Source organism: Abramis brama, assembly GCF_963993115.1.
Source record: "Abramis brama genome assembly, chromosome: 8".
NCBI classification, from domain to species: domain Eukaryota; kingdom Metazoa; phylum Chordata; class Actinopteri; order Cypriniformes; family Leuciscidae; genus Abramis; species Abramis brama.
In genome coordinates, this window is record NC_139970.1 from 40,384,678 (window position 1) to 40,410,225 (window position 25,548).

Below are 25,548 nucleotides of genomic sequence, written 5' to 3' on the forward strand. Positions count from 1 at the left end.
AAGAGTGTCTTAGTCTAGTATTTGTCGTTGAGTCACAGACAACACTGTCTTTAATAGCCTGTGTGTAGCACTCCACCTTTAATAACATGAGATTTTGGCCAAATGACAAAAAACAAACAAACTGAGTGCTCACATAGCTTCATTAAACTTTTTAACCTGTAAGCTGATGAAAACCTTAGTGCACTTTGTATTTCTTGTATGAAATTTGCTGGTCAAAAACCTCCTAACTCCATTTTAACTTGATTTTGGTAAAATGTTAATAATATAAGACACATGCAAGTGTCTGACCTTATTAAAGCCACAATTTCAACATTGACAACACACACAATGTTTAAAAATTGTGTTTTTTTCCATTTTCTGAAAAGTTTGGCAACTTTTTTTTTTTTTTTGTTGGCATGACTTGCCTATTGTGATGTATATCTGTGTGAAGCGGCTTCTTGAACAAGAAAAAATGTAGGACGGTATTTGATTTTGTCCATGGGGAATTGATTGGATGGTTATGGTTTGCTATTGGTGGATCTCATGTGATTGACAGGTTGGTTGTCCCGCCCTCACCCCAGTAAACACGTCATCAGAGAAGAGATGTCGCTGTAAGTGGAGAGGAAGTTATTTTGATTAAAAGTCCTGTTCTTCGTGATCCCATGTTTCAAACTTTAGTTAGTGTGTAATGTTGTTGTTAGAGTATAAATAATATCTGTAAAATTATAAAGCTCAAAGTTCAATGCCAAGCGAGATATTTTATTTAACAGAAGTCGCCTACATCGAACGGCCCGTTTGGACTACATCCCTCTACTTCCTTCTTTAATGACGTCACTAGAACCGTTTTTTGACTAACCTCCGCCCACAGAAATGCTCCCTCAACTCTACCCAAATTCGTTTATGTACTTGCGCACTTCTTATAACTTACTGTGTTTACTCAGCTCTTACGGTGATTTTCTGAAGTAAAACTGACGCTTCATCTTTTGTGTGATGTACAATAAACTTTATTAAACTCATCAGTATATGTCTGATCATCATTCGGACCTGGTCCGAAACAGCAGACTTGTAGGCTATTAATAATGGATACATACAAGCAGATGACAAATACTTTATAATAACCGTAATTAAACTACTAAACTATACCTGTTTCATCTCTATACAGCACTCTGACTCTGTAGGCATTATTGTCCGACTCGAAATGAACACCGTTACTGAGAGTTTCTGATATTATCATCATTCCGTGAGATGAAATTGTCCTGAGAGACTGAGCGCGAGCTCGTGAAGCTCCGCCCCCTGGGTCGTCCAGCAGCAGCTTATTTGCATTTAAAGGGCACACACTAAAACAGCGCGTTTTTCTGAGCCCCAAAAAATGACAATTTAAACATGCTGTAAAAAATGATCTGTTGGGTATTTTGAGCTGAAACTTCACATACACACTCTGGGGACATCAGAGACTTATTTTACATCTTGTGAAAAGGGGCATAATACAGGACCTTTAAAGATTATACTAGGACACATGAATTAAAAAAAAAAAGATGTGTACATGTAAATCATTTATAATAAATACTGCAGTGTTCCATAAAAAAATTAGGAATGGTCAACTTTTATTTTATGGTGACTTTAAATATAACTAACAAAATGGAGTTAATGCTTTAAAATCTTTGAAAACAAGTTTGAATATATTATACTTAAAATAAAGAAAGATTAAATGAATGATACATTCTGTTTTAATGATGTTTAGATCATTTGTCCAAAAGTCTCAAAAGTTTGAGATCAGTAAGATTTTTTTAAGTATTTGAAAGAAATACATGCTCAATAAGGCTGCATTTACTGGGTTGAAAATACAATAAAAACAGTAATATCGTGAATTATTATTATTATTATTACAATTTATATTTTTAAAAATGTAATTTATTCCTGTGTTCAAAGCTGAATTTTCAGCATCATTACTCCAGTCTTCAGTGTCACATGATCCAGAAATCATTCGAATATGATGATATGCTGCTCAAGAAACATTATTATCAATGTGAAAAACAGTTGTGCTGCTTAATATTTTTGTGAAAACCATGAATTTTATATGAAATAATAGAAAGTTAGTGTTTTCCAGGTTTTGGACACAGCCATGTTGTGAAACCAGAGTGTAGGGTACTAAATATGTGAATTATGAAATTGAATCCCGGTCCTCATGAATATTCTGATGAAAGATGTGTCCGTGTCAGCAGTGTGTGAGTGTCCTTTCTGTCACCTGGTGTCTGATGTGTTTGTGTCTGATGTGTCGATCCTGCCTCACTCTCACATTATGTATCCAGTCAGCATAGCCGGAGCCCGCGGAGAAAGATGCTGTCATGTAAGGACTCTCTGACCTGAACAGATCCTGACAAACACCATTTCTCTTCCTTACCTCACTGTCTGTATTCCTTTCTCTCTCTCTCTCTCTCTCTCTCTCTCTCTCTCTACATGGCTGTCTGCCTCACTCTGTCTTTGTCATTCTCTTTCTTTCTCCTCACCGTGAGGACTTGAATATTAGCAGCTGCGCTTCTGTTCAGGACACTATGGAGAGAATCAGTATTTGACCTTGGAATTTCAAAGCGTTCAATGACGTCCACTTGAGCGATACAGATTTGAGCAGCGTTGCGAAAATCACGATGATTTATTTGGCCTTTGAGTTTTCTGAAGACTGTGTCAACTTAAGGTCAAATATTTTTTGACAAACAATCATTTTTTAAACACAAATATTTTACTCTTTTTGACCTTGAAAAAGAAACACGATGACCTTGGTAGGTCATGTGATAAGGGCAACAAGGTGAATGTAGTACATCCAGATTACATTCATACGTCACACACTCATACTATATAGAACATACTTTTTTAGCGGTCGTGAAGTAATTGCTTATTCAAAATAAGTACCTACTCAAGAGAGTATGTGATTTTGGACGTGGCCCGTGATGTTTCCTGTTTCCTGTTTCACATGACAACAAAATTAATGTTTTTTTTTTAATACGCTTTGACTGATTTGACAGCCAATTTTTTTTTTCAAGTATTATTAATATTTTAAAATGTATAATAATTATAAAAAGATAAATGTATAGTAAACATTTTTTTTTGCTTGTAAATTGTTAATAGTAAAAATGATGCTTTAAATTTTTCAATGTTTTATTGTATTTTTCCTATAATTTCAGCATTTTAATCTTTTTAATCTCATTTGAATCTTTTTCTTCATGTTGTAAACATCAAATAAGAGATTCTATTAATTTTCCTTATGGATTTTAAATTTTACATATTATATATTATACATATTATATTATATATATATATATCAATCATCCTGTATCCTGTCATTTATCCTATTTAATTATCCTTCAATCTGTCGCCTCATAAAATTAGATTTTCCTGAAGCAAATCTGTCATTGAAGAAAGTCAAGATCATGTTATTGTGACCAGAGATAAGGTCTTATCTTCTGTCTTCACTTACACCTGTAATAAGATTACATTTTAAATCTGTATAATTCTTCAGTCTAGCAAGTGAAGTTGAGTGGTTATAGTGTAGTCTGTGTCCAGTAGGGGGCGCAACAGCTCGCTGGTTTGACTTGCAGCGTCTCTGCAGTGGACGCATGTGTTGACTCATGGTGGAGAACATTATTTTGAGTTATTTTCAGCTGAAATTTTAATAATCTCTTGTCATTGATTGCTGAGTTATACCTGGTGCTGAATTAAAGATGTAAATCAAAATATATTGCTATAAAACAATCTTTATTTCTTCAATCTTCATTTCAGTCAAAATAAGCAAAGCTTTAGTGGCTCGACTGACGTTTACTGTACTGCCAAAGCATATAAAGTAAGTATACAGTAGTGCAGAAGACAAGGTGAAGTAAATCAAGATAGAACAGTGTACAGTGTGAATGAATGTCTGCATCACAACACTCGATTGCATTTTTCTAAGAGAGCAATTTACCACTGGGTATTTGAGCTTACATAACGTCTGTAAATGACAGCGAGTGTGTGTTGAAGAGCTCTGTGCCGCTGACCCACTCGTGTTGTTCATAAACACACAGCCCGCAGGTGTAGTTTGTCATCATCATGCGCTCATGTTTATTTGTTGCTCTGTTTATCTGTGTGTTATTTTGAAGGATCCAGAGCCGAGGAAGCAGAACACAGAGCAGGATTCTGGGAGACGGGTACATGTTATCTCACTCGCTGAACGCTTACTTACTGCTTCTCGCTTCTAGATGTAGCCTACTTGTGTGTGTGTGTGTGTGTGTGTGCCGTATTTCACCTCTTGTCTTGAAGTGGAAGCTGAGTAAATCTCCTGGAAGACACTGTGTCTTTGTGTCAGGACAGGGCGGTCGGGATGTATATGTATCGAGTTGAGGACGTGTCGACTGGATTTCTCGATCAGGCCAATATGATTTTGTCAATAACTTCAGAAAGTGCATTGACTGCATATTGTCTGATATCACAGTCTAGTGCATCATATTTCACAGACGTCCAGAGGATTTAAGGTCGATAGAGTTATCGCTGGTAATGGGATTAAAGGGATGGAACTAGCTATAACTCTTCTAGTCTTGTGTGGTTCCAGACTTTGATCCTCCTTAGACCAGAAGAGATCGTCTGACAGACATGAAAAGTGTTCAGGTACAGTTTGTTTGATTTGATGTGATATTTAGGGGAAGGTAGAAACAATAATAGGGGTGAGTGATATACAGGTTAAAACAATACTGCTATACTGGTGACAATTTGTTTTACTTCTTTGAGAATGTTTTTTTTTTTTTTCTTACTTACTTACTTAATATCTATATCATAGTATATACTTAACTATATACATATTCTAGAATATATATATATATATATATATATATATATATATATATATATATATATATATATATATATATATATATATATATATATTCTTTAAGAACATATAAGTGCTGTCAAATCGATTTATCGCATCTAACATGAATGTTTATAAAGTGTTTATAATATATATATATATATGTGTGTGTGTGTGTGTGTGTGTTTTGCCTTTTTTTGTCCAAGCATAAATATAATATATGATTTGACAGCACTAGTAGATTCTTAAATATATATAAGAATATACATATATTAATTATTCAGTATTATTTATATTCACAATATAACCTGTCTGCTGTCAAATCGATTATTCACGATAATGCATCTAACATAAAAGTTTGTTTATATATATATATGTGTGTGTGTGTGTGTGTGTGTGTGTGTGCATATGTATATATGTGTGTACACACACACACACACACACACACACATATATATATATATGTATATATATACAGTATGTATATATATATTCTGTTATATGTACTTGATATACATATACACACAAGTATAATATTTTTTATTAAGTAGAAGTATAATTATTTCTAAGAATTTATTTTTAATCATTCATTAAGGATAATAAATACAAATCAAATTTGCCATTACTTTGCAAAATGTCAAAGGAACCATTATTATTTTCAATATATATATATGCTATATTATATGTATATTATATATACCTTCCCTTCACAATAACAGAATAGTTCTTCCTCAAAAGTGTTCATTTTATCAACCTGGTACCTTGTAAATATGACTTGGTTTCCTGGTAGATGATATTAAAACCTGTGTACACTTATCCTCAGAAATTGTGTAAAGCCAGCCGATCAGATTAGGGCTTGCCAGACTGAGAAAGGCTTGTGTAAATGACAGGGATCTTGTTGAGCAAAACGGCATCTTTTCAGGAGCTGAGCTGATCGCCTGGTTTGCCGAATATCGATGGATGTTGAGATGTAGGCCAGATTAAAGCTTTAGCATGTTTTGAAGGATGTGTCTTGCATAAGAGAACAGATAGTGGGATATTTCAGTGCTGGTTACAGACACTGAGCAGGCCTCAAAGAATCACTTCACTGACCCAGAGAAATAAGCCCTGTAAGTTCAGCACAGACTGTATCTGACAGACTCGAGCCCTGCTGAGATCGACGCGTGACGCTGTAGAGCACAACCGTAGGCTTCTGAAAGTACAAATGCCATTCATTTACTCCATAGAAAAATTGATTTTTAACAATCTTTTGTAAACATATTATGTTGGACCTACAGCTCTGAAGTTCTTAAACATTGATATGCTTCTGTAGGAACAAGTCAGTGTGATTATAGCTAAATATAACATTATTGTTTAAAAAGTATAGTTTGAAATATAAAATAGTTTAGAAAGTGGGGATTAAATTCATAGTTCGTTCACTTATTAAATGTGTATATGTGTCTGTATTTATATAGATAGATAGATAGATAGATAGATAGATATGTTTAATATAATAATTAAAATTAATTTCTGATTTTCATATGTTTCGCTTCAAATTAAAGGTTGTAATGTGCTTCATCTCAGAGCTGGTTGGTTTGGTTCAAGATCTCTTTATTAATATTTTGAAATGCTTATGGAGAAAACGAATGAGATAAATACTTTCAGCAGCACGTCTGCTGGAAAAGTGTGCGGTAACTGCTGCGCACTATTGTGAGTTTGACGGCGTGTCCCGTTCACACCCGCAGGTCAGAAGGGTCCCGGGGTCGAGCGGTCACCTGCACAAGACCGAGGATGGAGACTGGGAATGGAGTGATGACGAAATGGACGAGAGAAGTGAAGAGGGGAAGGCTGCTGTCAATCACGGAAGGGTGAGTGGATGCCAAATGATCTTTCTTAAAATTAACATATATATATATATGAAGACTTCAGATGCAAAAGCCTCTAAGTGCCATCTGAAATTTTCCTCTAGAATGATAATTTTTATCAAGCTCGTATATTTAAGATCAGTAAATTCACTTAAATGACAATTAATAGGCAATTTTCATTGCCATCTGGCACTTAGAGGCTTTTGCATCTGAACTCTTCATATATATATATATATAAATATATATATATATGTAACGGTACATAGAAATCACAGTTCGGTACGTACCTCGGTTCTGGGGTCACGGTTCGATACGAGTTTGGTACATTTACATGTCCGCCATGTCCACCAATATATGTACTGTTACACCCTATATGTTTATATGTTTATATGTTTATATATATATATATATATATATATATATATATATAAGATATATTTCAATGAACAAGTTTATCTGAAAAATTCTGATAAATTCAATTTTTTTGAAAAATTCAGGCAAAAATTGTCAAATTTACTGAATAATCCAATAGCAGCAGTTATCAAGATGATGAATAATGCTTAAATTAAGTGTGTTTCTCAACCAAATCTATTATCTGTCCTCAGAAGATGTTTTATTCAGTTAAAAAAATTCAAAATTCAACCATTTTCATGAGTGGTCTTAGACATTTGGACCTCACTGTATAAATAAAGCCTCTATTATGTATTTGTTATTAACCCACATATGAGATTTGAACGAATGCACTTCCTCTGATGTAGAGCCAAGCGTTTCACCTCAAGCTCCCTTAATATTTGATCATAAACGCCCTGCCTGTACCATACGGGTGACGCACACCATTTGATCAAAGCCCAAGGCCTTTTTCACTCATAAATGTGGAATATATAATGCTAAAATGTCTTCGCCAGGAAGGAACAATCAGAGCCCCTGAAGCGAAGCGTCCGCAAATCAGCGGCTGCTAATGAAGCTGGAGACGTTGTTCTCGTGTTTATTGTTTATTATGGAATGCAAATGAGCAAGTGCTGATTGCACTCCCACACAAATAGCTACATCTGTCTGTCGTACTTTGTGCGAGAGCGAGAACCTAATTGAATCCTGTCTCGTTATTGCTTTTGCAGTCACGCAGGGTCAAAGAGGAAAACCAGCATGTAAGTTACAGTTATTCTTTCTTTATCTTTTGAAATGGATGTTTTTTTAATTAGTTGTGTGGGGTAATACATCGCTGCTTTGAGTGTGAAATCAGAACTGACCCTGTTTATTTACTGGATATATTGTGAATGATTCATCAGCACAAGACAATAAATGTTTGTCTTTAAAATCTTTCATCAAAACTCACTCCGCCTCTGAAACGACTTTCTTTTTTGGTAGTAGGCTGTTTGTTTATGTAGACAAATAGGGATTTAGTCGTTGTTTAGGTTGTTGTATGTAATCCAGCCTTTCTAAAATCCTGCCAATGCACTATTATTTTCATAAGCACAATGAACCCGGCAGATAAAGACGTACGTCTTGGGCGATATTTATAGGCCAGAATATCGTATGGAGTTTGGGAAGAGCTCTTTAAATTTGAGCTAGTAAGCAAACATCTTGTAACCACTCAGGGGTGTGTTTCCCGAAAGCATTGCTAGCCAACTATGATCGCAAGTTCCATCGTTATTAGCATTGTTAAATGAGTTGGTGTTTCCTGAAACCATAGTTCCTATGAACATGAATGTGATTTACTAAGGTTTGCGCTCGTCAGTTTACTGGTATTTGTGCAATTTAACGACAGCAGCTTTTTGTTTGGGTGGGTTTCTCCATCCCCAATGTCATTTCTCTGTGTTTTACGGCCCTGACGAGAACGTCGGTCTCCTCGGCTGTGAACCGCTCCTGGCGCGCGCCTGGCGAATCCTCCGTTATACTAGCAATCCGCCATGGAACAAGCGCGCCTGCTCTTAAAGGGAATGTGAGATGACGCTCTGATTGGTTTATTTCACGTTACGCCCAAACCACACCTATGAATAATGAAGCTACTTCAGACCAACCCATTTTAGATTTGCGTCGGCCGCAAGAGTCATTTATCCCGCCGGTATAATAGCAACAGCGCCCGAGATCCGCCCTCAAAGTTACTTGCGTTTCGCGTTTGATACTTGCGTTTCAGATCGTTAAAATAGGGCCCATTGAGTGTAAATGATTATATGAATTAAATAATGCTGCCTTATTGGGACAATAAAGCCCTCCCTAACCCTACCTGATAAACACTTTATTATTAAACTGCAGTTAGGCAATTTAATTCCACTTATCACATATTTTCTTAATTTTTATTGAAAATAAATGCCTTTCCAATCTGATATGTGATGGGAAAAGGGAGAGGAACGAGTTCGGGTTCGCAAACTCAGGTCGATCGCGTCAAAAGTCGCCACTGCTGTGTCGTCAGAAGATCATGCGCAGAACTTTCCACTCCCATCGGCACTTTTTTGGTTTTGCGCTCTCACGCTAATTTGCCCTGTTTAGTAAATCTGGCCCTAAATCTTTTATTTCGAATGTTTACAAATGTCTTTTGGTTTGTCTAGAGATTTAAAGTGCCGTTTTTAAAGAGTGCAGTAATGTCCGTAATTTATAGCAAAAAAATCTAGCAATAATTCAACCTCAAACCGATCCATTAAAAGAAGTTATTACTCGACCATCTGCGTGATGTCATTAATCAGGTTTGTGACTAGGGCTGGGCAAAAAAATCCAGTTCATTTCTTAATTTCTTTTTATTAATTAACCATTTGTAAACTTATGTTCACCGTTCTTTTTTATAAATATAGGATTTGTATTAAATCTATATTCATTGAGTCAAATCGGGAATCGAAATCGAATTTAGAATCGAAATCAAATCGAAATCGAATCGAATTTAGAGCTCGCGAATCGAAATCGAATCGAATTGGAACATCTGAATCGATACCCAGCCCTATTTGTGACAGTATGGTTTCGGGAAAGAGTCATGACTAGCTAGTTGATTTCTTCAACGATGCATCGTACTGCGGTAGTGAAGCAGTGAGTTACGTCAAACACACCCCTGAACGGCCTCAAACATCATTGCGGCGAGTTTTGCATGTGAAATTATCTTGTATTATCTTCAGAAAACATTAATGTTACAAAAGTTTTTTTAATTTCAAATAAATGCAGTTCTTTTGAATTTGTTTTGTTCAAAGTATCCTGAAAAACGGTTTCCGTTTCTTAAAATATTAAGCAGTGCAACTATTTTAACATTTAATAAAATATGGTAACACTTTACAATAAGGTTCATTAGTTAACTACATTAGTTAAAGGTATTGTAGGTAGGATTTTTATAAAAAACTTCTTTTCCAAATTTGTTTAAACTTTATTTATATATCAAAACATAATTAAAATGTAAGTACTCTGAAAAAGAGAGTATAAAAATCGAGTGTCTGTAGACCTCTCACGACTGTTTTAAAGACAGCTCATTATTTCCATTCACTCCACCCCCTCCCTTCTGGGCTCCTTCCAAAGCCACGCCCCCAAAACACATGAACGCTTGACGCCGACCGCTGAGCTGAAGACGCATTATTTACCTGAGACGAGTGCAGAGGAAGGAGCACAGTGCATGTAGTGACATCATGTCAGAATCACATGTAATAAAAAAAATCTAACTTTATCATTATGAAGATAAACAAATAAGATGTATTTTAGTACTCACTATCAAGCTAGCATATTGATATTGGTAAAGTTTAAAATATATATTTTTTGATTCGCTAACGAGCTAGTTATCTATAAGGCAAAGCTAAAAACAGGTTGCATGATACACGTTTTTCCATTACCATCAGTTACACTGTGATGAAGATGAATTTCGTGTAAGATTCATAACATATATGGTGTTCTGCATGTAAGAGTTTCCATGATGAAAGCATTGTTGACTCTGATGAGGACTAACGTTACACTCCAGAGACAAGTACCGCATCGTCAGCTCGAGGACAGGTCCGGGGTCGAGGGCGAAGCAGAGGAGGTCGTGCAAGAGGCCGTGCAACTAGGGTCCGAGGATATTGACACGCGTTTTATTCAAATACTTTTTGTTCATTACCTTTTCTAGTACTGTCTTCCTTTTTTGCCTTGTTTGCCTTCGCTAACTGCATATGCCGGTAATGTGAATTTTTGATTGCTCTTTCTCTGCCATTGTTTTGCTATTCCTAGGTTCCGTGCCTCTTGAATTCCTCAAATCAAACGGGTGCGCGCGCATATGGGCAGATCCTGTGTGGCAAAAGGGTGGTTGCCATGGTTGCGAGAGAGTGACAGTCGCCTAAGCCAATCCTTTGTTTCGTCCCGAATGGAAATAATGAGCTGTGTTTAATGCAGATTAAACGGTCTAGAGTCACTCGATTTTTATACTCTTTTTATCAGAGTACTTACATTTTAATTATGCATTGATATATATAAAAAGTTTAAACAAATTTGGAAAAAAGTTTTTTATAACAATCCTACCTACACTACCTTTAACATTAACTAATAATGAACTGCACTTATACAGCATTTGTTCATCTTTGTTAATGTTAATTTCAACATTTACTAATACTTTATTAAAATCTTGTTAACATTAGGTAATGCACTGTGAACTAACATGAACAAACAATGAACAGCTTTATTTTCATTAACTAACATTAACAAAGATTAACAAAAACAGTAGTAAATGTATTGCTCATTGTTAGTTCATGTTAGTTAATACATTTACTAATGTTTAATAAAGGAACCTTATTGTAAAGTGTTACCTAAAATATTTGTCAGAAAATTTAGCATTCCCATCAAATGAATAAATACAATTTTTGAATATATTAAAATAGCAAAGTTATTTTAAATTGTGATAATATTTCAAAATTTTACTGTATTTTGATCAAATAAAAGCAGCCATGGTAAGCATAAGATACATCAAAAAAACAAATAAAAAAACTCTCAATTTGCCCTACGGCTAAAATCCTAGATAACAGTAAAGGCTGTAAATGTGAGCTCACAGATACATCAGGCTTGACTGACTATGTTTGCCTGTGAATAGATTTAATTAACGACTAAAGTATCGTTTGATCATTTAATTAAGAGTATCGAGGGATTGCGCTATTTGCCTAATAAACTACATATTAAATAATTAACAAGCGTGGCCCATTGGACCGTATTGGACAAATAGCAATTAAGCAGCACAAACACAGAACTTATTTCCTAATGTCTGTGTGTGCGTAGCGATCTTCCACTCATATTTTCTCCCACTGGATCACCAAATGTCATGACTTTTAGTTCAGGCTTTGAGGCTGTAGAAAACCCATTTCCCCAGCCGCTGAAAGAACTGTCCTTGAAGGGAATGAAAAGAAACAGTGAGGGGCGGAGAGATGTCTTTCTGTGCCTTCCTTCACTTCTAAGCACTCCATTTTGCTTCTGCAGGGAGAAGTGAATGCTAACAGTCTCCCGCTAGAGGACCTGTCCATTCAGCATCCCCAGGTGAGGGCTGACAGTGTTTCTGTGATGTGTGTTGATTCGGTGGCCCTGATGCTGGTCTCTGGGCTGGCTGGACACGACCTTGGGGGCCGACTGGCCTTGAGGGAGCCTATTAAACGTAATATCTCAAATAAAAAGAGTGAGAGAGGAGGCCTGCTGCAGCAACATGCGCAGAGTTTCTATCCCAAAACCTAGTCAGCTGCCTGCAGAGCGAACGTTTCAAGGCTTCATAGCTGCACTGCGGACACAAAGACTTTCTGAAAAGGGAGCTTTTGAAAAGTCTCCAGCCATGTTGCATGCGTCCTTTGTGAAGAAAGCAATCCTATGATGCATTCAGTGTTATTTATATACTATTATAGTTTTTATCAGTATTTTAAATCAGCTTTTATTTTATATTTTTTGTTTTTGTTTTAATTTTAGCTTGGTTTTTAGTCATTTTGTTTGTGCTTTTATCATTTTTTTTTTATTTATTTTTTTTTTTTTATAGTTTTAGTTTTTATTTCCTGTTAGTAATTTTAGTGCTTCAACTTTTAAGTTTTAGTTTTAGTTAATAATAACCCTGATGCATTGTGATAATTAATGAAGTGAGAGAAATGTTGATTTGCATCAGCATTCTGTAAGCATCAATAAAGATTATTCAGTTTAATCAAAATATTAAAAACATTTTTATGGCTAATAAAAGTTAATTAATTAAGTTAATTGAATTAAGTTAATTGAATTAATTAAATTTATACTATTTTGTCTAAGTAAATGAAAAATAAAACACTAAAAACTAAAAATCAATCATTTTAAATGCTACAAGTGAATTTAGGCATCTCAACATTGTAATGTACAGAATGAAAAATGGAAATTTGTAGTGAATTTTTATACTTGTATAGTATGTATTGATATTTTGAAATAGCTTTTATTTAAAATAAAAATCATTTTCAGTTTTCATTTTAATTTCAGTTAAATTTTTCAGTAATTTGCTTTTGTCATTTTTATCATTTTTTTTAAATATTTTTATTTAGCTTTATTTTTTTTAGTTTTAGTTTGTCATTTATAGCGCTCCAACTTACATTTATTTTATTTTTTATTTATTTAATTTGTATCATTTTAATTTAATTTTCATCTAGTATTTCATCTATTTTATTTCTGCGTTATCAATTAACAAAAACATTTGTTTTAATCATTTGAGTTATTGTTTAGCTTTACAGTCAGTAACAACAGACTTTTAGTGAGCATTAGATTACTTCAGAGGTAATCTAAATGTAAAAATTGAGGCATGCTCAATAAAATATGAAATATTGGCCAGTATAAATATTCATCATCATTCATCAACTGTAATATTAAAACAAATTAAAAGATTTCTAAAAATGGCTAATAGCAGTTATGGTAATATGTTGTGGATTCCTATTAAAAAGCTGTTTTGGTGGTTTGACACTGTTACTCAACTAATATGGGTTGACTAGAGTAATTTTATTGCTTCACATCTCCAATATAACCCTGATATCCTCAAGACCTGTGTGTAATCACCAGTGTGTGTGTAGTGTAAAGATCTTTTAACCTCAACAATCAGAACACTAGCATTAGCAAGTAACTTACCATAATGTTTTGTTTTTTGTCCAGGTTCAACCGTTGGATAAACCCTGGAGTGGTCAGGGAGCAGTCAACATGGTCCTGAGGTTAAGGTGAGCGAGCTCGTTGCCGTTTCTCTCGTTTCTTTATCACCCTTCATACATATTTTATCTGCAAAGAGCGTCTGTTTAAAGTTACCTAACAGTAGAGTGTGTATGTGCCGCTGGAAGAAGTGTGTGTCTCTTTTTAAACGATCTCTTTCACTCCATCGCTCGCCTCATGTTGAAGTGCATGGTGTTAATGCATTTCTTTCCTGGGTAAGCGTGGGAAGACGGCCTTTAACCCTGACCTCATGTTTGCATTCCCCTGCCTGAATTTGTGTTTGAAACCATGCAAAAGATAGACCACAATCTGTTCACAGATCACGTCTATGGCCAGGAAAGCCGAAGTGAGTGTTTTTTTGTTTTTTTTACGTAGTGTTTAATTAAAAACTGAAAGTATTTAAAGTCTGCATAAAACAGAAAACATTTTTCCTGAATAAAGCAGCTTATCGAACAAGGAAATCGCAGGCCAGGACTTGATATTGTCCACCAGTTGCTGACTGGATTGTGAAAAGTGAATGTTATTGGCTTAACTGCAGTGCGGCCTTACATACGTCAGCAGAGAGAAGTATAACAAGAACAAGATAAGATATTTTGATCATCCATCCATCCAATGGTGCAACACTTTTTACTCTGTTTAAATCCAGAAGAATCAGCACAGAAATTGTGAAAAACGTCCACAGAATGTGTGTGTGGTTCACAGGCATGCTCAGAACCAATCATTACATTGAAATCTTTCTGTCTTTCATCCAATTATCCTCAACAGCCTCAGTCTGCATTGACAGAGAATGAACCGTGTGAAGAGCTTTTTCAATTTTCAGCATTGAAACTTATAAACAACATTGATTCAGTGCCAAAAACGGGCGCCTAATCAAGCCTCACGGAAAGCTGAGTTTGAGCCGTCATCACAGAGAGAGAGAGAGAGAGAGGTAAACAGATGCAGGAGAACAGAGATGAATGGCTCGCATCCATTTGCACAGTCAGGTCAGCAGCGAGAGCAGGTGTTCGGCTCATCAGAACGGATCAGGATAATGGCCAGGAAAGCGAGGGATAGACTTGTTTGCTAAATTATTTAAAATGACTTTAATTAACTCTGCAAATAGTTCTTGATGTAAATACACGCGAGTGAATCGATGAAGGCTGATCGTTGAAGCGGCCTCTTATGATTACTTTTCCAAAGCGGATCTTGACCCAAGTTGATCTGAAAATTTGGCTCGATTGTGAAACGGATTTCGGTAAGGTCTTTGTTTGGCTGTGTGAAAAGGTTGGATAACGCTTGAATAAATCTACAGACCCGGTGCGGTGGAAGTGTTTGCGTTAGATACAATCTAAATCCACGGATTAATGAGAAGTATGAAAGCGCCGAATTACTGCGGTCCAAACTATGGCTGGCCGATCACAATGCTGGCTTGTTTAGCACGGAAAGTTATTACGTTGGTTTCCTGATATTCTGATAGATTCCTTTGTTGAAATTGGAAATCTCCCGATCTCATCATGAGGTATACAGAGGCATGAGTCTATAAATCTGGGGTTTATTGGGATTCAGCCGGCGGACAGAAAAATGTCGGTGTTTGATAAGATAATAAGTGTTGTGTGGAGTGACTCGGAGAGAAGGGTGAGAGTGAGCGAGGAATTCTCAAGAGAGAGGATGGATTTCTAGATATTGCTCTGAATTTAGATCCTCTTCAGTTCGCCAGTGTGAGAGATGAAACCTGCGTGAGCAAAAACTCTAAAATCTCTGACTCTGAACTGTGATTGGATGAGCAGCGCTCACCTGTGATGCACAATCTGTGCTAAAGGGATAATCCCCCCCCCCCCCCCAAAAAAAAAAATTCTGTCATCATTTAGGCTGCTCACCCTCAAGTTGTTCCAAACCTGAATGAGTTTCTTCTGTTGAACACAAAATAAGATATTTAGAAAAATGTTGGTAACCAGACATATGTGGAACTACTTGTTGTATTGACTTAATTTAAATGATAAAAGAAGAATGTAAAGAATGTAAAAATGAGTACTGCTACAAATAAGCAAAACTGTAAATTTACCACAGTTAAGAGGGATAGTTCAACCAAAAAAATCATTATTTATTCACTCTCATGTCATTCTAAACCATTCCAATGTTCCAGACTTTCTTTTCTTTGTGGAACACACAGACACACACACACACACACACACAAATATGTTTTTATTTTTTTATTTTTCTGTCCATACAATGAAAGCCAATGGACTCTTTCAGAAAATCTTCTTTTGTGTTTCACAGTTGAAACATGACACAAAATCTCTCTCGTTTCACAAAACACAAAGTCACACAGGTTTGGAATGGCATGAATTTTAATTTTGGGGTTGAACTATCCCTTTAAGAGAGTTCTGCTTTAACTGTAACCTCACTGCGGTGAACGGCCTCTTGTGGCATATTGCTTTATTATAGTGGCACATATTTATCTTTGTAGGTTTTGTTATTAAAAACACATACACGCATGCAAACACAAAATAGAGATTAGAATGGACAATATTGTGTTTTTGATTTACTTTTGAATTCATGTCCATATATTATTCATATAAATAAGCCCCACAGACTATTTTCCCCCACATTCTCATTTGAGATAATGCTATAGTTTGTTTGAGAAAGTTTCTCTGCACAGAAGCTGTTCTCGCTCTCGTGTGTAATAGGGTCTGGGTTGATGTGATAACAGCATCTACTTGCTCCTCCCAACACTTCATTATAGAGTGCAAAACACACACACACACACACACACACACACGCACACAAAACAATTCCATATGTTCCCTAGACCCCCTATCCAATGCACAAAGCCCTTGCTCTCTAGAAACAGGCCAAGTTGAGAGAGAGCTCAGCGAGGTGTAATTATTCTAACCTTGACATGTTAATGAATGCTTTAGTCCAGCATTACTCTCTGTTCCTGCTGCTTGACTCTCAGCCCAGACTCATAGTTTTACACAATCCTGGATTTAATGATCCTGAGTTTCTTGAACTGAAGAAATGTTGAAGTAAACTTTAGTTTTTGCATCAAATCCCAGAAGTTAGTGGTCATTTAGGTTTTGTATATCAGACTATAGAAAATAGTTGACTATCTATCTATCTATCTATCTATCTATCTATCTATCTATCTATCTATCTATCTATCTATCTATCTGAAATATTTCTCATCCATCCATCCATCCATCCATCCATCCATCCATCCATCCATCCATCCATCCATCCATCCATCCATCCATCCATCCATCCATCCATCCATCCATCCATCCATCCATCCATCCATCCATCCATCCATCGTCTTGACAAATGTTTCTTTTCTGGTTTTAATTAGGTATTTGAATTTCTCAAATTCATTTACATTTTTTGCTTTCATATTCGAATTGCGATTCTGCTTTCTGTTTGCTAGCTCAGTTCAAATCCAGTAACTGAATTAAAATTCACAAGGCATTCTAAATTCAGTTCTGAATGGTGCATCACCCTGTTCAAACCAGTATTGGTGAAATTGCATGCATTTTTATGCTGATAGTGCTACCACAGCAAAAGCTAGTTTGTTATTCAACACATAGTCTTTTATGTAAAGTTAAATGTTATTATATGTTAACAAATTAAATCACTGCTGTGTACAGTAGCCATCAAGTAGTTCTCAATTGAGTAAACATTGCTTCAGGTTTTTAAACTAATTAATCAAATGAGTATTGAAGAACCAAGAAATAAATGAGCAGTAAAGTGGTTTTCTCTTTTCCTTGTCGATTGTTGATGAATTAATATTAAAAATGAAATAAACAGCAGCAGATCTGTTAGGGTTCATTTACACTGCAGAGTCTAATGCTGAGATTAAATTCATCATTTATTTAAAGGAACAGTCCACCCAGAAATCCTATCATTATTTACTCGCCCTCGTGACTTTCTTTCTTCTGTGGAACACAAAAGAAGATATTTTGAACAATGTTGGTGATCAAACCGTTTTGGTTCCCAACGGCTTCCATTGTACGGTCAAAAAATAATGGAAGTAAATGTGAAACGACTATCCCTTTAAATAACCATTTACATTAATATCTCACTAAGACAAGAGGTTTGAGAATGCACGCAAGCATCTGTATTTTCCGGGAAGCATGAGTGTTCAAATACACGTAACCGTCACTTCATACTTCTGATACCGTAGCAATATGATTACATTTCTTTTTGGTGTTTTAGTACCATCTACAACTTCCCTATTGAGTGCTGCAATTCCTCCCATGCATTTTTCTATAAGCGGACTGTCTTCTCCTTTAACCCTTGTATGGTGTTCGGGTCTGTTGGACCCGTTTTCATTTTTTATCAAAAGAAAAATGATACAATTAATTATTTTTTCAAACTGAGACTCATTGGCCTTGGCTCATTTTCTGTGAAGAACATATATCAGAACACATTTTCAAAGAAAACACACTGTACACCCCCCCTACACATTTATATTACACACAGGAGGTTCGGGTCCACTGGACCCGGGGCTAATAAAAGTGTGGAAATTGTAGGTCCTGTGTAACTTTACTCTGTCCTCCTCCTGTCAGGGCTTGCTGTTAGTGTGTGTATGTTCTTTTATATGGTTTATGAGGACACAAATGTGTATAATGACATGGGAATTACAACGTAAACATGGTTTATGACGATATCTGTGTCCTCATACTAAAACATACTAAATGGTGTTTTTTGAAATTCAAAAAATGCCAAAAGTTTTCTGTGATTGGTAGGTTTAGGGGTAGGGTTAGTGTAGGGGGATAGATTATACAGTTTGTACATTAGAAAAATCATTATGCCTATGGAGAGTGACCGTACACCACATATCCAAGTGAGTTTGTGTGCATGTGTGTGTGTGGGGGGGTGTGTGGGTGGGTGGGTGTGGGTGTGTGTGTTTTGTGTGTGTCTGGGTGTGTGTTGTGGGTGTGTGCATGTGTGTGCATGAGTGTGTGTGTGCGTGCGTGTGTGAGAGAGATTGTGTGTAAGTGTGAAAGAGTGCAAGAGTGAGTTTTGTGTTTCTACTCCTGCCATTCCCACACGAGGTTGCAATTCTTAAATGTGATCTGACAAAGGTAAAGAGAAAATATTAACCATATATGTTGTTTATATTGCTTGTAATTGGGATGAAGTAAACATCTGTTGAGTATTTTATCATAACATTTTTGATTGTGTTGAATTAAAAACCCAAAAATGCAGCGGGTCCACCAGACCCACGAACACTGGCTGAGTAACAAAAATATGAACACCACACAAGGGTTAACACCTCAGGTTGAGCTCAGACTTACTGAAGATAATGTCCACTCACTCCCAGTGGATGCGTTTTTGGTTTTATTTTCCTGTTTGAATAATTGTAAGCGATTGACACTCTCTTTGTAAGCGGTAGTGGATCTAAGATAATGGCACCGGGGGACCGCTGAACCTCATGCGTGTAGTCTTCACACACATTTAATCAACTAGTGGTGTTGTTATCCGGCCTGCTGGCTGTGAAGGCATTGCTACTGTCGCTCTGGCTCAGCTCACGCTCAATGGTTTTAGCTGAGTCCTGTCAGCTCCCATTACCCAACAATGAGGAGTTTGGCCGATCATCTCTGACAGCTTTTGTGGCGGAATATGATACGGATTTGTCCTTGCCTCACGTCTTCGCCGGAGTCTTACTCAAAGCTCTTTACGCGCTGCCAGTGTGTAAAGAAGCTCCGGAAGCGTGAGGCTGCGTTTGATTTGAGGCCTCTTATGGAGGGTGACTTACATTTAACTGCGTTTCACAGTTGTGAATTCAGCGGGTTAGATTGTGTTTTTTCTGACAGACAGTCTAGTCCAGCACTTTTAAAGCGCTTTCAGGACTCGCATCAGGGCTTCAATGTAAATAGCATCACAAAGATACAAAGTTGCCTAAAGATATGTATATTAGGGGTTGGACGACTTTTAAGTCGACATTTATGTGATGGTTGCTGATGATGCCATCAATGAACAAATAAGCCTGAACCTCGAACAGAGACTCGAACGCGGATTGTCTTGTGCACAGCTATGGCATCTGACACAGCGTTACCCGTAGGGCTATTGCTCCTATAACAGCTTATTTGTATCAGTTCTTTTGTCTTTGGGTCGTCGTATTTCTCACAGATTCTGCTCGTTTTTAATCAGATTCAGATAAATAATGCATTAGTGAGTGAATTATCTCTACCTGGCAGCGTCTCTCTACTAAAAGTGCAGCTGTGGGTTTTAGTTACTAAGAAATATATGCTAGAACATTTCAGTTTCTAAGCTATTTTATTGATAAATCACAGAACAGTCTTAACAATACATTTATGCGCTACTGAATGTTTCTGTGTGCACGCGATCTGCATGCGTGCTTACTGTCTATATGTGTTAGTTTATAACGCAATTAACTTACGTGTACAATAAGCTGTTTAAAACGTTCACCTGGGGCCGTATTCACAAAGAATTTTAAGGCTAAAAGTAGCTCCTAACTGGCGAATTTAGGAGCAACTCCTAAAAATAATGGGCGTGTCACTCGTAACTTTAGGACTCCTAATTTTTTTGACTAAGAGTAATTCACGAAGCATTTTAACCCTAAAAGTAGCACCTAAGCCTGGGACAGCTTAAAAGAAGTCGAGAGGACTCCTAACTCACTAAGACCTATTCACAATCCGCTTTTTGTGGCATTTCACGTTGCGATGTTTTGAAATGCGTATGCGGCGGCTACAGGAGCTTCCAATCGCGAGGGAACAATTTTGCATTGTAGGCATAACTAGGGATGCAATAACGCCACCAACAACAACCGAAACTAGGCTACTCATTGCATGTAAACTAATTGTAACGTTTCATTGTGAATCAAATTAAAATGTTCTTCTCTTTGTAAACGTAGGCAGAGGCATATAGTGACAGATTCATTCAATAATGTTGCAAAGATATTGCATCAATCCATATGTTTCATTAGGCTACTAGGCTATTTGTTTTGCCTTACTCTTTATTCATTTAGGCTATTTATTCAGTTATTCATCATCTTCCGTCCTTGTACTACTTGTGTAGCGCACGCATTCTCAGACCTGTCACCTGTCACTCATCATCGTAGGGGAGGTGTTTGGAATCATTCCCGCGTTACAATCATCAGCCAATCAAGGTGGTCACTTCAGTCAAGCTCGTGCATGAGTAATGACGTCATCCATAGCAACGAAGACTCACTCTTAGTTTAGGAGTTGTCATTTTTCTTTACTAAGAGTAGGTCTGAAAGGCGTTGTGAATAACTTTTAAGAGAAAACTCCTAGCTAAAATCTTTTAGTGCGATTTAGGAGTACTCCTAGTGGTAAGATAAAATGCTTTGTGAATACGGCCCCTGATCAATTTTGAGCATCCAGATGGTATAATCAAGCATATCTTGTGGAGCGCTCTCAGAGTATGCATTTCGTTGTCATTTTAACTGTTGGAAACGGAGAGTAAAAGTGGACTTCAAAGATTTCTTATCCTGTTGCGCCCTCTATAGGCCATGATCAACGACTAGTAGATGTCATGCTTAAAGCATCATGGCAGAACATTTAAGTCGACTAGTCTGTGCAACCTAATATGGGTGTGTAAGATTAATGTTTTTGAAAGAAGTCTCTTCTTCTCACCAAGGCTGCATATAGTTTTCCTCAACTACAACACTCCGCTCTTTCATCCCTTCAATGCCTAAACTACCCAAGCAAAACACAAACACGCCACTCAACTACATACAGTAGAGCCCAAACATATTTGAACAGTTACAAACCACTCAAGGTGCTTTTAGAGGGTGTATGAACAGTAAATATATTGTGCATCTATCTATTTTGGGGATTTTTTTGCTTCAAAAGTGCTTTCTTTTCTTTAAAATAAATGCCACTTGGTTTGATATTCTTCTAATGCATCTTTAAGCAGGCTTGAAATATTATTAGTTTCAAATGACTGTTTGAATAAATAGTCAAATGTAATTTATTCCTGTGATCAAAGCTGAATTTTCAGCATCATTACTCCAGTCTTCAGTGTCACATGATCCTTCAGAAATCATTCTAATATGATGATTTTCTGTTCAAGAAACATTTCTGATTATTATCAATGTTGAAAACAGTTGTGCTGCTTAATATTTTTGTGGAAACCGTGATACGTTTTTTTCTCAGGATTCTTTGGTGAATAGAATGTAAAAAAACAGCATTTATTTGAAATAGAAAAAAATGGAGAGATGCTGTGAAGGTGGATTTGGTTTTAAAGCGCACAATTTATCAGGAAAAGTTTTACAATTTGGCATGATTTGCATATTACACACTGAGTTTTTCCACACACTTGGATGTGTCTGTTTTAAAACGATCCGTTATTGTAATTTAGGTTCATCTTTAGCAAACTCAGCTTGAAACCTTTTGATTTGTGAGTCTTAACATCCCAACCAGAGACTACCATCCCATTTATCAGACCAGACAAAACTGGACAGAGTGTAACCTCATTACAGATGGACTTTGAATTAAATGAACTCCCTCAATTAAAGTCATACTCTAATTAGTTAGCAGCTCTCTAAAGTGCACAGAGAGGGAAAAACGTAAATGGTTCTTTAGATTTTTGTTCTTGTTGTTGAGTGTAAACTAATGTTGCTAAACTTATTTGTTCTTAAAGGTGCACTAACTCTTTTTTATATACGAGGAGTACTTTTGAATAATATGTTTTAAATATTGTGCTCAAGACTCAAGTCAAATTCTTCTCGCTTTACCACACTAATTCCCCTATTATCGGACACTCTCGCTTGTAGAATAGATTCATAATATAGTTATTAGTCAAGCCGGTTGTGGGCTGTTGGATTTCTCTGTTGGCTTGGGCTGTTGTCAAATCTCTTGACCAGGTCCAGGTCATGTTTCACTGAAAAAACAAAAGAAAAAATAAGAAATTATGTTTTGTATTAAAAAAATGTTGACTATGGCACCATTACAATATTTTACATAATTTATATATATATATATTTTTAATTGCACACAAAAAATATATAAATTTTATAGTTTTTTTGTAATGTAAGAATTTGAATAAAATGTAAATATGCATAAAAAAAAATGCTATTAGGTGTAAATGCTTAAATGTGTACAATACTGCTTTGTTTTGATTTTGTTGAAATTTTCATTGATTTATTGGGTCACACTTTAGATTAGTGTCCAATACTCACTAACTATTATCTATGACTATGCCTCAATAAACTCCTAATTACTGCTTATTAATAGTTAGTAGGTAGTTAAGTTTAGGTATTGGGTGATTAAGGGATGTACAGTAGAATATGGTCATGCAGAATACGGCATTAATATGTGCTTTATAAGTACTAATAAACAGCCATTATCCTTGTAATATGCATGCTAATAAACAACTAGTTAAAATTGAGAATTATACCCTAAACTGAAGAGTTACCTATTATTGTAATGGCGTTTGTTATGAAAATGTGCCTAATTATCATTTAAATAATGTCATAATGCAAAGTATACAAAAATGCATTCATTTTCTTTAAGCAAAATATCATTTCTTAATCTTTTTTTCGGTATGATTTTGGGGCTGAAATAAAACCCAGGCGTGTTCTTGCCGGTTTTTCTTGAAATTCCCCCTGTTTGTTTGGCTGTTTAGGTCTTTTGCAGTCAAGTGGTTATGTAGCGGATGTCTCCTGAGGGAAATGAGGGATATCAGATCACATAGATGAGAACCAGAGGCCCCCGTGAGCAGAGAAGTGAGAAAACAGCGGCAGGGATCTGATTTCCTCCGGCCAAAGGGTGAAAATATCACCTGGAGCCAGCAGGAGACACGTGTCAAGTACGAGGGCTCTCTGTGGCTCCAGATCGATTGGCTGGATAACGACGACAGGCCGAACAGGACGGCTATAACACAGCGTCTCGAAGGCTGGCAGGCCACTGTACACGCAGAGCATCCGTGTGTTTTTGGGAGTGTATTTTCGCTGCTTTTAAGTGTGAGAGATTGACCTCCGAAAACTGTCAAAACATAACAACAGTGAGAAAATTGTCTCTGAGATGTCAGGTCTCAGCCGCTGGCGATGGCTGTGTCAAAATATCCAGCCGGTCAGGCAGAAGAACAAACACCCGCATTTCAGGCTAAAGACGCTGCAGGCGGTGGTGGCAGAAATTATGCTTTTTATTAAGAGGCAATGTTTGTCCCCTAAAATTTTTTTACAAACTTTTTTGCAAGATCATGAAGCATATCTCATTGCATCTTGTTTTCTTTTTTGAAACTTGAACTCAAATTGTACGAAAACCAAAAGATAAAATGATTTATAACATATTAATAATAACTATTACAACTGCTTCACATTGATACACTAACAACTTATTATATTATATTATATTATATTATATTATATTATATTATATTATATTATATTATATTATATTATATTATATTAATTATATTATATTATATTATATTATATTATATTATTTTTAAAATTCATTTATAGTATTTCTCTTCAAATTATGATACACTAACAACTAATATATTATATAATATTATTATTTTTTAAATGTATTTATTATATTTTTCTTCAAAATTTGATACAGTAACAAGTAATATTCTATTAATTCTATTCTATTCTATTATTTTTATTTTCTATTTACTATTTTATTTATATTTATAGTATTTTTCTTCAAATTATGACTTGTATACATTTTTCTTATATTTATTTAGATTTCACCTCTGCATTCTGATTGGATGAGGCAAGTTTCAACGATATAGTTACCTGATATGCAATATAATATTTTATCCTTTCCTACATTTTCAAAGTAATAGTAGATTTATCGCAAATATGATGAATTGTTATTTATTTATTTTAATAGTCATATGGATTGCAATAAGCCAACTTCATCAACAATTAAATAATTATTTAAAATACTATTTTATTATTTTTAATAATTATTTACTGTTTTAATTGTTTTATCTTTTTATCTGATTGATCAATTTATCATGCAAACAATAAGGTATTTGTCTTTTTAGTTGAGCATGATGAGTGTCGTCTTTTGTTGTTGTTTTGAAGTCTGTCCATCATTTTTTTTTTTTGTTTGGCAACATTATACTCAATGATACTAATTTGATTTGTGTGTATTTAGCAAAAATATCTAGAACATTTTTGTCACTTTTAGTAGCATTTCCCCCCACAACCCCTGGTTATTTTCTGATGCTAGTTAGAAAGCAATTGAATGATAATATCAAAGCCCTATATGGAAATTACAAAAGTTTTAGATGGCATAGGAGGAAAATATATATATATATATATATATATATATGAAAGCATTATAATCACTAAAATCTGGTTTTATTCCGTCTGCCTGCTAAGATTACTTCACACCCCTACAGACTACTTTTTATTAGCTCCATAACGGATTTATCGCTGCCAGCATGATGGTTTTGCTTTTTAAAATCCTTTTTAGTCTTCAAGGTCCACCGTGCCATTGACAACCCACTATGCATCATAATGTGGGATCGGCTATATAAACCTCTTAAAATTGTTGTTCGTATATTCGCCTAGAGTAAGATCAGTTAAGTGACCTACTTGAGAGACGGAGGGGTGGAGAGCAACACCAGTGATGATTGCTGTCATTATAATCTAGTACTAGAGAAAATTAGGCTAATGCAAGTGTCAATCTGCTAAATAAGTCCACTGGGCTCAATAGCACAGCTGGAGCTCTGGAACAGCGGTTAAAGCAGGCGCTGAAGGAGCTCGCACACACAGCTTGGTAATATGGAGACTTCACCTTTCATAAAATCAACTTGTATATGTACAGTAAATGCATTATCAGGCCTTTTGATCAG

General features: G+C 35.8%; 1 protein-coding gene across 2 annotated transcripts in view; it reads left to right on the plus strand.

Annotated features, from left to right (window-relative positions):
* Positions 1-25,548, plus strand: part of stk39 (serine threonine kinase 39) — a 71,654-nt gene that overhangs the window by 27,706 nt on the left and 18,400 nt on the right. The window contains exons 11-15 of one of the 2 annotated variants that reach the window (XM_084121359.1): positions 4,107-4,154; positions 6,535-6,657; positions 7,770-7,799; positions 12,058-12,114; positions 13,720-13,781. In XM_084121359.1, the coding sequence (XP_083977485.1) occupies positions 4,107-4,154; positions 6,535-6,657; positions 7,770-7,799; positions 12,058-12,114; positions 13,720-13,781 (320 nt within the window). The remainder of the gene's footprint in view (positions 1-4,106; positions 4,155-6,534; positions 6,658-7,769; positions 7,800-12,057; positions 12,115-13,719; positions 13,782-25,548) is intronic. The other variant, XM_084121360.1, reaches the window with a different exon arrangement.